General features: G+C 43.8%; 1 protein-coding gene across 3 annotated transcripts in view; it reads left to right on the top strand.

Annotated features, from left to right (window-relative positions):
* pde8a (phosphodiesterase 8A) overlaps positions 1 to 14,592 on the top strand; it is a 132,626-nt gene that overhangs the window by 113,028 nt on the left and 5,006 nt on the right. For 2 of the 3 annotated variants that reach the window (XM_068018302.1, XM_068018299.1), the window contains 5 exons: positions 3,717 to 3,852; positions 6,096 to 6,294; positions 7,410 to 7,627; positions 10,456 to 10,603; positions 13,354 to 13,521. In XM_068018302.1, coding sequence (XP_067874403.1) covers positions 3,717 to 3,852; positions 6,096 to 6,294; positions 7,410 to 7,627; positions 10,456 to 10,603; positions 13,354 to 13,521 — 869 coding nt within the window. The remainder of the gene's footprint in view (positions 1 to 3,716; positions 3,853 to 6,095; positions 6,295 to 7,409; positions 7,628 to 10,455; positions 10,604 to 13,353; positions 13,522 to 14,592) is intronic. The other variant, XM_068018301.1, reaches the window with a different exon arrangement.

The raw sequence follows: 14,592 nt of genomic DNA, 5'->3' as shown, positions 1-14,592 counted from the left end.
CGCATAGATTTAAAGTGACTGGTAGAAAAATTAGAGGGGAGATGGGAAAAAAATTTTCACCCAGAGGGTGGCGGGGGTCTGGAACTCACTGCCTGAAAGGGTAGTTGAGGCAGAAACCCTCAACTCATTCAAAAAGAGTCTGGATATGCACCTCAAGTGCTGTAATCTGCAGGGCTACAGGCCAAATGCTGGAAGGTGGGATTAGAATGGGTGGATTGTTTATCAGCCAGCACAGACACAAGTGGCCTTAAACTTTCTATGATTCTTCAAAGAATTCAATCAAGTAAGTCAGACAAGATCTTCCCTTAACAAATCCATGCAGACTATCCTTGATTAACCTGCGCCCTTCCAAGTGACAGTTTATGCTGTCTCTCAGAACTGATTCCAATAGTTTCCCACTACTGAGGTTAGACTGATGGGCCTATAATTATTTCGTCTATCCCTGTATCCAGTGAGGACTGGAAAATGATGATCAGACCCTCGGCTATTTCCTCTCTGACTTCTTTTTAACAGCCTGGGGTACATTTCATCCAGCCCTGATGATTTATCCACTTTCAAGGATGCTAATTCCATTAATACTTCCCCTCTCCCTATGTTTATCACATACAATACTTCACACTCTTCCTTCTTAACTACAGTAACTGCATCGTCCCCCTTTTTGTGAAGACACACACAAAATATTCATTAAGAATCATGTCAACATCATCTGCCCTAACACATAGGTTACCTTTTTAGTCTTTCATGGGGCCCTACTCTTTCCTTCGTTATCCTCTTACTCAGAATTTATTGATAAAACATCTTTGGGTTCACCTTACTGCATAGGAAGGAGTTTCAGATTTCCCCTACCTTCTGTCCCACCCCGCCCCCAAGTTCTGGGCGTTCCCAGAGGAAATAATTTCTCTCAAGCTTAATATAAAAGCTGCAGATGCTGGAAATCTGAAATAAAAACAAGAAATGCTGAAAATCCTCAGCAGGTCTGGCAGCATCTGTGGAGCGAGAAGCAGAGTTAATGTTTCAGGTCAGTGACCCTTCTTCAGAACTGGCAAAGGTTAGAAATGGAATGGTTTTTAAGCAAATAAAGCGGGGGGTGGGGCAAGAGATAACAAAGGGAAGGTGTTGATAGGACAAGGTCACAGAGAATAACTGACCAGAAGGTCATGGAGCAAAGGCAAACGGTATGTTAATGGTGTGCTGAAAGACAAAGCGTTAGTACAGGGAGGGTGTTGATGAACAGTCCTGGCCCAAAGCACAAACATGAAAAATAACAGTGGGCAGGCATGTGGTAATAAAAATGAATGATGAAACAAACTATAAAATAAAATAAAAAGAAAAAGGAAAAAATAAAAAGTGGGGCCCATCATGCTCTGAAGTTATTGAACTCAATGTTCAGTCCGGCAGGCTGTAGCGTGCCTAATTGGTAAATGAGATGCTGTTTATCGAGCTTGCGTTGATGTTCACTGGAACGCGGCAGCAAGCTCAGGATAGAGATGTGAGCATGAGAGCAGGGCTGTGTGTTGGAATGGCAAGCAACCGGAAGCTCGGGGTCATGCTTTCGGACTGAGTGGAGGTGTTCCGCAAAGCGGTCACCCAATCTGCGTTTGGTCTCCCCAATGTAGAGGAGACCACATTGTGAGCAGCCAATACAGTATACTACATTGAAAGAAGTACAAGTAAATCACTGCTTCACCTGAAAGGAGTGTTTGGGGCCTTGGATAGTAAGGAGAGAGGAGGTAAATGGGCAGGTGTTACACCTCCTGCGATTGCATGGGAAGGAGACGAGGTGTTGGGGGTAATGGAGGAGTGGACCAGGGTATCACGGACGGAACGATCCCTTCGGAACGCTGACGGGAGGGGAGGGGAAGATGCATTTGGTAGTGGCATCACGCTGGACATGGTGGAAATGGGGGAGGATGATCCTTTGGATGTGGAGGCTGGTGGGGTGGAAAGTGAGGACAAGAGGGCACCCTGTCGTTCTGGGAGGGAGGGGAAGGGGTGAGGATAATAGAGGTGTGGGAAATGGGCCAGATACGGTCGAGGGCCCTGTCAACCACAGGGGGGAATCCTCAGTTGAAAAAAGACATATCTGAAGCGCTACCTTATCCTTGCTCCATCTTAAACCCCTCAATTAGATCACCCTTTAATCCTCTATATTCAATGGAATACAAGCCTACTCTGTGACCCGTCCTCGTAAGTTAATCCTTTTACACCGTGTATCATTCTGGTGAATCTCGCTGTTGCATCTCCAAGGCCAGTATATCCTTTCTGAGATGCGGTGGCCAGAACTGAATGCAGTACTTAGATGGGGTCTAACCAGAGCTCTGTACAGCTGTAAGATAGCTTCAACCCTGTTGTATTTAAGCCCTCTTGAGATAATGGTCAACATTCCATTAGCCTTTTTAATTATTTTGTACCTATCCACAAGCTTTTAGTGATTTCTGTATTTGGACCCCTAAATCACTCTACTCATCCACATTCCTAGCTTCTCACCATTTAGGAAATACTCTGATCTATCTTGCTGGTCCAAAATGGATGTCCTTTTACTTTCCTGCATCGAACTCCATCTGCCACAGTTTTGTCCACTCACTTAATCTGTCAATGCCCTTTTGTAACTTAATACTCCCTCTCCAGGGCAATTGGGGATGGGCAATAAATGCTGGCCTAGCCAGCAATGCCCACATTCCACAAATAAATAAAACTTTCAGCTCTTATCTACATTATTTAGTATGCCACCTAACTTAGTGTCATCAATAAACTTTTATATAGTTTATATAGTTCCGAAGAAGGGTCACTGACCCGAAACGTTAACTCTGCTTCTCTTTTCACAGATGCTGCCAGACCTGCTGAGTGGATCCAGCATTTCTTGTTTTTATTTCAGATTTCCAGCATCTGCAGTATTTTGCTTTTAACTTTTATATATGGCTCTCTGATCCTTCATCCAAGTCATTTAGGAATATAGTGAAAAGCTGAGACTCCAATATAGATCCTTGGGGTGGGGAGTGGGGTGGAGAATGCCACAAGTCACATACTGCCATTTGAGTACATAGCCATTATCCCTACCCTCTGTATCCCACCTCCAAATCAATTCAAATCCAAGCCAATACATTGTCTCCAATTATGCATTCTCATTTTTGTAAACAGTGTGGAATGTGGAATCTTGTTGAATGCCTTCTAGAAGTCGATATATATATATATATATGAAAAAAGATTATATATATGCTTGTTACCTCTTTTTAAAAAAAAAAGTTATATTTGTTAGACATTACTTGCCCTTTACAAATTAATGCTGGTTCTCTCTGATAAGCATTTGGACAAATATGAGCTTCATTACTCTGACCCTAATAACAGATACCAGGAACTGTCCCACAGCTAACGTTAAACTAATAAGCCTATAATTTGTCTCCTGCTGTACTTAAGTAATGGAGTGGTTTAGCCACTATTAATAAAATGTTCTGATTTCTATTTCTCTCAGATCCAATGTGCATGATCCTGCATTTTTACACATTGAACTCAATCTGTTATCATTTTGCCCACTCACTTAGTTTAGTCAATGTCCCTTTGTAAATTACTGCTCCCATATACACAACTTGCTGTGTCTCCTCAGTTAGTATCATCTGTAAACTTGGATATATAACTTTTCCTTTGGTTATTGATTTATGTGCAGTTTGTTACGATGTTCCTTTGATTACTGATTTTTTTTGTGCGTCTATTCCCCTCAGATGCCCACACTACTCACACCCATTTGCATATTCCTGTCTCGCTCCATGACATCCCCCCAAGAATAACTGAAACGATGGAAAATGAGGATTCCTGGGACTTTGATATATTTGAATTGGAGGCTGCAACACACAAAAGGTAAATTCAAATTATGGGAACAATAAGCAGATTGAGGAGAGACAAGGGCGAGATGACAATTAGATGTCAAACACATGCTGAAAATTAGCTGACGTGCCGTTGTCTAAGGTGAGGCTGTTTGTAGAGTTGGAGTGCCACAGTTCAGCTAATATTTTTGGTAAAAGTGTTCCAGTGTGATTGATTGAGGAGTAAATGTCGTCAAGATTTGTATCCTGGGAAGTATATAAGTGGGTATCAAACTGATATTATCCTGGAGATCAGTCACCTGCCAGATTGCAGCAATAAAACACAACTGTCAGAAACAGGTTCAATAAAAAGCGTCTCAGTCAAGACTGGGTTCAGTTTCTCACTCTCATTGAGAAACAGGCTGGAAATTCATGGCTCGAGCAGGCAACTGATTGCACAGATGTTCCTATTTCATTTGGAGAAGAAAATTCTGACAGGAACTTATCTTTGTGACCTAGTAATCTTGTGACATGGTTCCAACTAAATGCTTTCACGTCATTTTACTGTACACCAGTGGAAACAATTCCTGATTCCAATGGATGGTGCCACCCTTCTCCGCCCTGACCATTCCAGTTCTGTCCTGACCAGCCTCTCACCTTGCGCCCTCTGTAAACTTCAGCTCATCCAAAACCCTGCTGTCCATATTATAGCTCTCACCAAGCCTCATTCACCAATCACTCCTATGCTCCCTGACCTTCATTTACTTGTGGTCCAGAATCATCATGATTTTATAATCTTCATCCTTATTTTCAAATCCTTCCACAACCTCACCTTTCCCTATCTCTGTAATCTCCTCCAGCCCCACAACCCGCCAAGATCTCTGTGCTTATCTAATTCTGATCTCTTGAGCATCCCTAATTTTCATCGCTCCACCACAGGCGGCCGTACCTTCAGCTGCCAAGGCCCTAAGCTCTGGAATTTCCTCCTCCTCGCCGCCTCTACCTCACTTTCCTCCTTTAAAATGCTCCTTGAAAACCTACTTTGGTTTTTGGCCAAGCTTTTGGTAATGTGCCCTAATGTCGTCTCGTGTGGCTCGGTATCAAATTTTGTTTTATAATGCTCTGTGAAGCATCTTGGAATGTTTTATGACATTAACAGTGCTGTATCAATCCAAGTTATTTATAGAGCCCCCTGTAATGTGGTTCCGGTTCTTTCCACATGCACATTTGTGAAATGGTTCTGTGTAGAATAGATTTCCCAATAACCAACAGTTATTTACATTCAAACTTAGCAACTGCATCACATCCTTCATTAGCAGTGGACCACACAGGCTATTGTTTACTAATATCAGATGCCAACTTGAGATAGAAATGCCCGCCACACTTTGAATGTGGCAGTGTGGAACCTGGAACAAACTCTAACCTAAGTTGAAACTTTTCTGAACTCCTGATTGGATTAGGGATGCTACTTATTAACCGTATACAAGTTGAATATGTCCAAACATGCAAGGTAATCAGTATCTACACTTGAGATTGTTCTAGAGTTTGCAACTTCAACACATTTGTTGGTTGGATGCAAGAAATATCTCCTTGTGGCTCAATGTAATAAGAGCAGTGCCAGTAATATTTACTTGCCATTTGTAGTTGTATTTATTGTAAAAAGTATTGAATACATCACTTGTTTGAATTTTGGAATACTGATTAATGCATGATGTTGTGTGGCGTTGGTCGGTTGACTGACTGGTTTACTGAGCTGATCTACATCACTGAGCAATAGAACTGTTGGCTTAGGGCCTACACTGATTGGGTGGGTGGTTGGCCAGCGATTTACATAGCAAGATGCATCACCTGAGAGACGGAAAATGAGTGGAAACCATTCCATGTCCTGACACATTAACCCCACTGACCCTGCACAGTGTACATGCAAAGCAGCATGAAGTGCCATAGTAAAGGTCCATACCCATTATCAGGAACAGAAGCACGAAAAGTGCTGAGGCCTTTTAAAATGTTTTAAGTTTAGATTTATAAGCAAAATTGTGCTAAAATTATTGGCTTAGTCTTTCCCCTAAGGTAAGCAGAAATGCTAGGACTCCGTGTAGTAAGGTTATCCTATCGTGCCTTTGATATTGCCCTGTAGTGATTAAAATCAGTAATATAGCTTGTGGTTGTGGGGGGGAAGAACAGGAAAAGGACTTCATCTAAAAAATGATAGATGGTCATACCCTGCACTTCATCCATGACAAAATCAAATCTTTTCACCAGACATCCTCTCTAAACCTCTGTCATCTTTTTATCTAGGCCTCTGGTCTACCTTGGGCTGAAAACATTTTCACGCTTTGGAGTCTGTGAATTTTTAAAATGTTCTGAATCAATGTTACGGTCCTGGTTACAAGTCATTGAAGCAAATTACCACTCCTCGAATTCCTACCACAATTCAACGCACTCTGCAGATGTGCTGCATGCAACTGCTTATTTCCTTTGTAAAGAAAGAGTTAAGGTGAGTTGAGGCACTTCCTAAAAAAGAGAATCCCCTTTCCTTTAAAAGAACTGTCTACTCAGTGATCCACCTCAATTTACAGTAAGAATACAGTATTTTTTAAATTTGTTCTTATGATATGGCTGTTGCTTGGAACTGCCATGTTTATTGTCCATTTCTAGTCACCCCCAGCAGCTGATGTTGGACCACTTTGAACTGCTGCAGTCCCTGTGGTGCTGGTGCTCCCACAATGGTGTTGGGGAATTTTGCAATAGAAACAGACTGCTGAGGTATACAACACTAGCTAGACTACAGCTAGAGTACTACGTACAGTTCTGGTCGGCACAATACAGAAAAGATGTGATTACGCTGGAGAGGATGCAGAGGAGATTAATGAGGATGTTGTCAGGACTGGAAAATTTTAACGCTCAGAAAAGATTGGATAGGCTATGGTTGTTTTCCTTGGAACAGAGGAGACTGAGGGGTGACTTTATTGAAGTGTATAAAATTGTCAGACCTAGATAGAGTAAATACAGGCAACCTATTTACCTTAGAAGAGGGGTCAGAAATCAGGGGGCATGGATTTAGAGTAATTGGTAGAAGGATTCGAGGGGAGATGAGGAAACAATTTTTCACCAATGGGGATCTGGAACTCACTGCCTGAAAGGATGGTAGAGGCAGCAACTTACACCACACTTTTTAAAAGTACTTGGATGTCTACTTGAAGAGCTATGACCTGCAGAGCTACAGACCTAGTGCAGGAAGTTGTGATTAGGCTGAGTAGCTCTTCGTTGACTGGCACAGACACGATGGGCTGAATGGCCACCTCCTGCATTGTAAATTTCTATGATTCTTGGTATACGAACATACTGTAAAATAAATGTTAGCTTTCATCAAAAACAGCACAATGCTTCTTGATAATTATCGTCAGCATCTTCTTGCGCCCGATTCCTCTGTTCATGCTTCCCGTTCTATCAGTCTTAGCTGGATAGCAGTGCCACTGGTGAAAGAGCAGTGCAGTAACTGCTCTCCCCACGTTGTGAAATAAATCTGCTTTATCGTTTAAATTTTACATTCGCTGTTCAGTTGTGCACATCTTCAGACTTTTTTGAACGTTATTTCTGTTCGTTCTTCAGCAAAGCTTGGACCGAACCGATGAGGTAGCAGCTCTCATTGCAGCCACAGTCCATGATGTTGATCACCCTGGCAGAACAAACTCTTTCCTGTGCAACGCAGGCAGTGAGCTGGCACTCCTTTACAATGACACAGCTGTGCTGGAGAGCCATCATGCAGCACTGGCATTCCAACTGACCACAAGGGATGACAAGTGTAACATCTTCAAGAACATGGAAAGGTAAAGGGTCTGAGACCCATTCGATCAGGGTCCTGTTCTTGCTTGCACTTGGGGATTTGCTCTGCTGTCTTTACTAGAACTAGACCCTGGGATGAAAATTGCTCTTAATATTTATGCTGCAGGTTAAGTGGAGGAAGGACCATGAGAAAAGTTTGGGGGAACTAACAGAGAGCAGAGGTAGAATATAATCAATCATTTTTTGACCGGCGATCACCGTGTTCTTGGATTTAGTGCTCTGTTGATTCTTGGTCATCTGACAAGCACCAGGTGGATTAACTGATTATTTGCAAGTTAAGCTACGGAAAGGCATTTCAAAAATCACATCTTTATTAAAATTATACTATTTTTAAAGAGCTAAGGGGCATCACAAATGATGAGCTCTTCTTTTGACAGACCGAATCTGTACCTGATGCTTTGCTCTGGTGTAGCCCAACACTAATATCAGCCTCATGATCGTATCTTGTGTTTGAGCTGTGACCAACTTTCACACTCTGTCTGTCTTGGCAACATGAGAAAATATAAAGAGTGATCCTAGCTCCCACTCAAAAAGATCAATATAAAGAAAAGAAAGATTTGCATTTATATAGCGACTCTCGCAATCGCTTTACAGCCAATTAAATACTTTTGAAGTGTGGTCACTGTTGTAATGTAGGGAATTTGTGGCAGCCAATTTGTGCACAGCAAGGTTCCATAAGCAGCAATGAGATAAATGACCAGATTATTTTTTGTAATGTTGGTTGAGAATAACTATATCGTGCATTTCACTGACTTGTGACAATGGATATTAAGTAAAAAATCAGGAGGTACGGAAGTACAGTTTAAAAAAGATAGTTTAACAAGAGGGGAAATGACAAAAATATTAGCATTGAATACTTTGAGAAGAGTAACATACTTGAGTGCTCAGTGTGTCTTGTATTGGAAGGACATAATGCTTGGGATGCTATTAATTCCAGCTGCCAACCACATGCTAGATACAGGACTGCTTCATTAGCAGTCTTACTGAATGAATCCTGCCTGAGGTAACGTGGGAAAACAGTGACGCTTTGCATTGGAAAGGATTCTGTAAGGAGCAAAAGATGCTTTTAGACTAAGTCTATATGACAAAGCCCCTAATTCAGTTTAAATTTCATAATCTCACTCAAAAGTCACAGGGCTGTCTTGCATGCATGACCTTTGGTATACTTGACTGCACAATGCTAGATGCGATAATGTAGAGGAGACTGTGGTTTGGACCTGCTCTGTGTATAACTGACACTGGGCACAAGAGAATTTGCATTGTGAAATGGATTACTTTGATTTGTAGCTGCACCTTGACCATGCAGAGCATAGAGTTGTTTATTGAATACTTGCAGTGTATCTGGCGAGAGGAACATAGTCTTAAAGAGGGTCATATTCAGCCAACTGCAGCTAGGAGCCCCCTGATAGGGGAACAAGCTCCTACAGTGTCAGTTCCAGCTTTCAACTGTGGGGCCAATGTAAAAAGTGGAAGCGGCAAAGTGGGATCGTTGGTGCTTACGAAAAGGATGGGAAATGTGAAGTTCAATGTCCACCAAGAAGCCAGAAATTGCCAGCCAAGCTCCTCTATTGAGTAAGAGTTTAATTTACAGTGGGCTAAGGAAGAGGCTAAATGAATAAAATACTTTAAAGAAGGTTTTTTCCTATCTTATTGATGCTTATGTTAAAAATCTGTGTACAATCTTAAGCAGCCAGAATTCTTATACTCTCATTTCCTATATATTGCTGCTCGCATGAGACGTTCACTCTGTGGCTGAGTTACGGGAGTTCCTTCATCTCTCTACCCAAAACCTGCCCTGGCCCTCATCATTCATACTAGGAGGCCCCAAACTCTGAAATACCCTTCCTACACTTCTCCACCTCGCTTTCCTTGTTAAGGCACTACTTAAAGCCCACCTCTTTGACCAAGCTTTTGGTCATCAATATTTCCTTTTGTGGTTCGGTGTCATACTTTGTTTTACAATGCTCCTGTAAAGTGCCTTGGGACATTTTATTATGTTAAAGTTGCTATATAAATATAAGTTGCTGTTGAAGGAGTTACTGAAGCCATTGTCTGACAGAGCTGAGTTCCCACCAGTAGAGAAACAGTAACTATATGAGGTTGTTTCAGATGAATCGCTAGATTCCAGTGGTAATGTCTCATGGTTGGCCTTTCAAATCCCAGTCCCTGGTGCTGCTACCATCTCAATCAGTTGAAATAATGGATCTAATAAAGCCAGTTTATCTTCTGCTCTGTCTTCTCATGGCAATGAGATGTTGGTTTTTCCTTTTGGATGTTGCTGCAGACTTGACTGTTCCAATGCTCTCCTGGCCAGCCTTCCACTTTGCACTTTTTGTAAACTTCAGCTCATCCAAAACCTGCTGCCTAAATCCCAACCCGTACCAATTCTCACTCACCCATCACCACTGTGCTTTCTGACCTACATTGGCACACAGTCCACCAACATCTCTCTTTAAAAATTATCATCCTGTTTGCAAATCTCTCCCTATCTTTCTAATCTTCTCCAGTCCCACAAACCTCTGAGATCTTTGCATTCCTCTATTTCTGTCTTTAAGTATTTTCCCCCCCCCCCCACATTCCCTTCACGGTGCCTTCACCATTTAGGCCTAAGCTCCAGCGTTCCTTCCCTAAGCCCCTCTGCCTCACCACCTTTACTCCTTTAAAATGCTGCTTAAAACCTACCTTTTGGTCACCTGTCCTGATAACACTCTCTCTTGCTCAGTGTCTGATTATGCTTCTTGGGACGTTTCCTTGCATTAAAGGTGCAATATGCATGTTTATTGTTGAATTGCGAATGAACTTGTTTGGGCAGGAATGAATACCGGACCCTCCGACAAGCTATTATTGACATGGTCCTTGCAACCGAGATGACAAAACACTTTGAACACGTCAACAAATTTGTAAACAGCATCAACAAGCCTTTGGCTGGACTGGAGGAGACCAGCTCTGGGGTAAGAATGGTGAGACATTCTGTAACGTCCAGAACTGCTTACAAGGACAACTCTAGATGCTCAACATCCAATTAAACTATGAGGTCACAATATAATGTACAGCAGATTAAATGGCTGCAATGCTTTGTCTACTGTGGTGATTCACTCTCTCAAGGGTATCTCTGAAGTTATTGGAATCTAAAGGGTTAATACGTAGATAAAATAAAAACTAAACATCGAGATTGCTAGGTTGACTTTAGGACAGTGGATCAGAGCTCCGGTCATGAGTTACAGCTGAGTAATTCTCAATTTACTGCATTACTGCAATTTTTAAACCCCTAGGAGTGCTTAATGGCTGGTGTGTTGTGTGTATGTGTATGCAGTGTGACGTGTGGGGGAAGCCACACACAATATGTGGTGGACAGATGACCTACTCCCACATATCTAACAGGTGTTGCCGTCTAACAGTATCTTGAAGGTGTTGGCAGCAACCAGAGGCAATTATGCTGATGATACTGGGACTTCCACAAGTTGCCTGTGAAATATTGAAGTGAGAAAGCTTACAAGTTGTTTGTGAGAGCTCCTTGGAACCCCCTCCCTGTCCCCACTCAGTGTCTTTGCAACACCATCAGTGTTTGGGCCTGTGACAGTTAGTTCTGGTAAGGGACTGTTAACAAGGACTGCAGTTGTGTAACTTTGAGAGTTGTTTGGATGCATGGAAGTGATTGTGGGGAATAATTCAAAACTTGATCCCACTTCTGCAGCGCATTGTCAAATGGTGATTTTACAACAAACTACTCTGCCCCGCAGGAAAACAAATGAACAATTGTGCCCAGTGGTTACGAATGGTTGTACCATCCCAGCCATGCATCATGGAGCTTTATGAAATAGGCTTTCATTGACTGGATTAACTTGGGAATGGAGTACTTTCTGAGCACATTATCCCCGTCTCTGCCACTGCAGAGAGTCACATCTGGTTAAGGAGTTGTAATTCTTGAGTTGTCCGGAGCAGATCCTGGGTTGTATGAACATTGTGTGGTGATACAGAATCTACACTATTAGCCCCATCGATAGCATATGCCTCAGTTTGGGTTTTAAATTGTTGCATTCTAAATTGAGGTCCAGGTTTGTCTGGCACTCCTAGCCACATGTCAATAGACTGACTGTAAATTTTCTAAAATATAGGAATTTAAATTTTTAGTCGCTAGTTTCTACTGTCCATTTGCTGCTGCCTCCCTCCTTTTTGATGCCATTTTTGTTCAGGGAGGAAAAAACAACAATTCAGGGTCACAAAAGCAGCAGCTGAATGTCCAAAACAAATGGAGGAACTTTGCAATAGTGTGGATTCTGGCGTTTGTAGCTGAGACTGGACCAGCAATGGTTAAACACAGTGGGAGGGGTGGGGGGTCTCATGACAGGCATCGACCTCTGCAGAATGTTTCATGCAGCTTTCACACCACAGTGAGAAATCTACTGCACGGGGACTTCACATAATCCCACTGTTACTGATCAAAGGAGATTTATTAATGTTAAAAATCTAGCCTTTTGGTAAATAAATTTCTACATTATAATGTTAGACATCTCAAATGACACGGCACACACTGGGGATCATTTATCTAGTCATCAGATTATCATTTTAAAATAACCTTTGAGAGGAAGCTCTCGTGCCATTCTTACCCAGTCGAGTCAATGTGGTTGACTCTTAACTGCCCTCTGAAGTAACCTAGTGCACCTCTGTTCTATCAAACCATGACAAAGAATAACTCTTTCACCATATGGACTGCACTTGTTCAAGAAGAAGGCCCATCACCATAACCTCAGAGCAACTAGAAATGGGCACTAAATTCTGGCCTGCTTGCTGACACTGACATTCTTTGATTTTTGCTACATTCACTTCATGGAGGACATCACCCAAAGATATTGGAGCAAACTTTGCTACACTTCAAACCTTTCCAGATACTTTCTCAGGCCCAAAGCAAGAGGCAGCTCCTACAGAAGCCTGTTGTCCCTATTAACAGCAGAGAGATGTCTGGCAGAACAATCTGGGATAGCGTACACTGGGCAAACAATTGGCCAGTTTGTTTTTCAGATTTAATGTTAAATTTCCACTACATGCTCCTGTGACTTCAGACAATAATTTCAAACACTTTACGGGGGGAGAAAACTCAGCTGCTAAACCACAGAAATGGCGCACTTCTAAATGGCTAACACCCAGTTATTCACATAATTCACAGCTTTGAACCTGCTCATGAGGGGCTAACTTGATTTTCTTTATCTAGCCTTTGCTTGAAAGAATTACAATAGTTGAATTCTGCTCAAAGAAAAGTAGTCACCTGATCTGTACCTGACAGTCTTTCCCAGAATTATGTAGGTGTTCTCTCCATTGGGTCAGGTCCTGTCTCAGTATCTGCTAGTCAGGTGAATACCATAACTGGTGTATGCAAAGTGTCTGAGTCTATGAAGAGACAAAACCTGTCTCCCAGATTGCACGGCATCCCCATCAAAGGGAAACCGGCTGGACAGGATCCCAGTGCAGCAGTCCCCTATGCCCGCTGCTGGGGAGGTGTGCAATGAAGGGTGCAGTGCATAAATTGTTCAGTTAGCATTAATGCGAAAAATTCAGATTTGTATCTTTGCTCATCCCTCAGTTTCAGATAGTATTTCAGCAACCTGTGAAGGTGTCTTAGAATACAAAGCTAAGCTAATGTATATTTTCCACTTGCCCAGTCCATGTGCTGTGATGTTTGTTTTGTTCAGTGCTCTCATTGTTTTAATTGCAGAATGGGAGCAGCAATGAAGATTCATGCAATACCATCCTCACCTCCCCTGAAAACCGAATTCTGATCAAACGTATGTTAATAAAATGTGCGGATATCTCTAATCCCTGCCGACCCCGAGACCTCTGTATTGAGTGGGCTGGCCGTATTTCAGAGGAGTACTTTGCTCAGGTGAGAGGCTGATTTTTTAATTCACTTTCTCTCCTTGTCCTCACAAATGCTTATATTAAAATATAGTAAATTGGGAAAAGCAGCAGTTATTGTAAAGTAGAGCATGACTACCTGACCCGAACCCGACAGGACCAATGACGTGTCAGTTTCTGGTCGGGTTGCTATTCCGGGTCTGATCAGGCCGGGTTGGACACAGTGACAGCCAGGACATCAAGGCAGGAAACACTCTGCACTAGTCCTCAGTGAGTAATTCCATCCAAGGTAGAGCACAACCTCTTCAATAAAGTTGATTAGATTCCGGAGGTTGGGCGCGGGAAAACAATGAAAGGACTCTGGCCCAGGTTAGATGTGGTTCGGTCGGGGTCGGACGTGGTTCGGTCGGGGCGAGCTCGGGTCGGACGTGGTTCGGTCGGGTCGGGCTCGGGTCGGACGTTGTTCGGTCGGGGTCGGGCTCGGGTCGGACGTTGTTCGGTCGGGGTCGGGCTCGGGTCGGACGTGGTTCGGTCGGGGTCGGGCTCGGGTCGGACGTGGTTCGGTCGGGGGCGAGCTCAGGTCGGACGTGGTTCGGTCGGGGTCGGGTCGGACGTGGTTCGGCCGGGGCGAGCTCGGGTCGGACGTGGTTCGGTCGGGGCGAGCTCGGGTCGGACGTGGTTCGGTCGGGGCCGGGCTCGGGTCGGACGTGGTTCGGTCGGGCTTGGGCTCGGGTCGGACGTGGTTCGGTTGGGGCGAGCTCGGGTCGGACGTGGTTCTCTCGGGCTTGGGCTCGGGTCGGACGTGGTTCGGTCGGAGCCGGGCTCGGGTCTGACGTGGTTCGGTCGGGGCCGGGCTCGGGTCGGTCGTGGTTCTCCCGGGCTTGGGCTCAGGTCGGACGTGGTTCTCTCGGGCTTGGGCTCAGGTCGGACGTGGTTCTCTCGGGCTTGGGCTCGGGTCGGACGTGGTTCGGTCGGGGCGAGCTCGGGTCGGACGTGGTTCGGTCGGGCTTGGGCTCAGGTCGGACGTGGTTCGGTCGGGGCAAGCTCGGGTCGGACGTGGTTCGGTCGGGGCGAGCTCGGGTCGGACGTGGTTCGGTCG

This window comes from Heterodontus francisci, chromosome 38, assembly GCF_036365525.1.
Source record: "Heterodontus francisci isolate sHetFra1 chromosome 38, sHetFra1.hap1, whole genome shotgun sequence".
Taxonomy (NCBI): domain Eukaryota; kingdom Metazoa; phylum Chordata; class Chondrichthyes; order Heterodontiformes; family Heterodontidae; genus Heterodontus; species Heterodontus francisci.
This window is presented reverse-complemented; position numbering and strand designations above follow the sequence as displayed.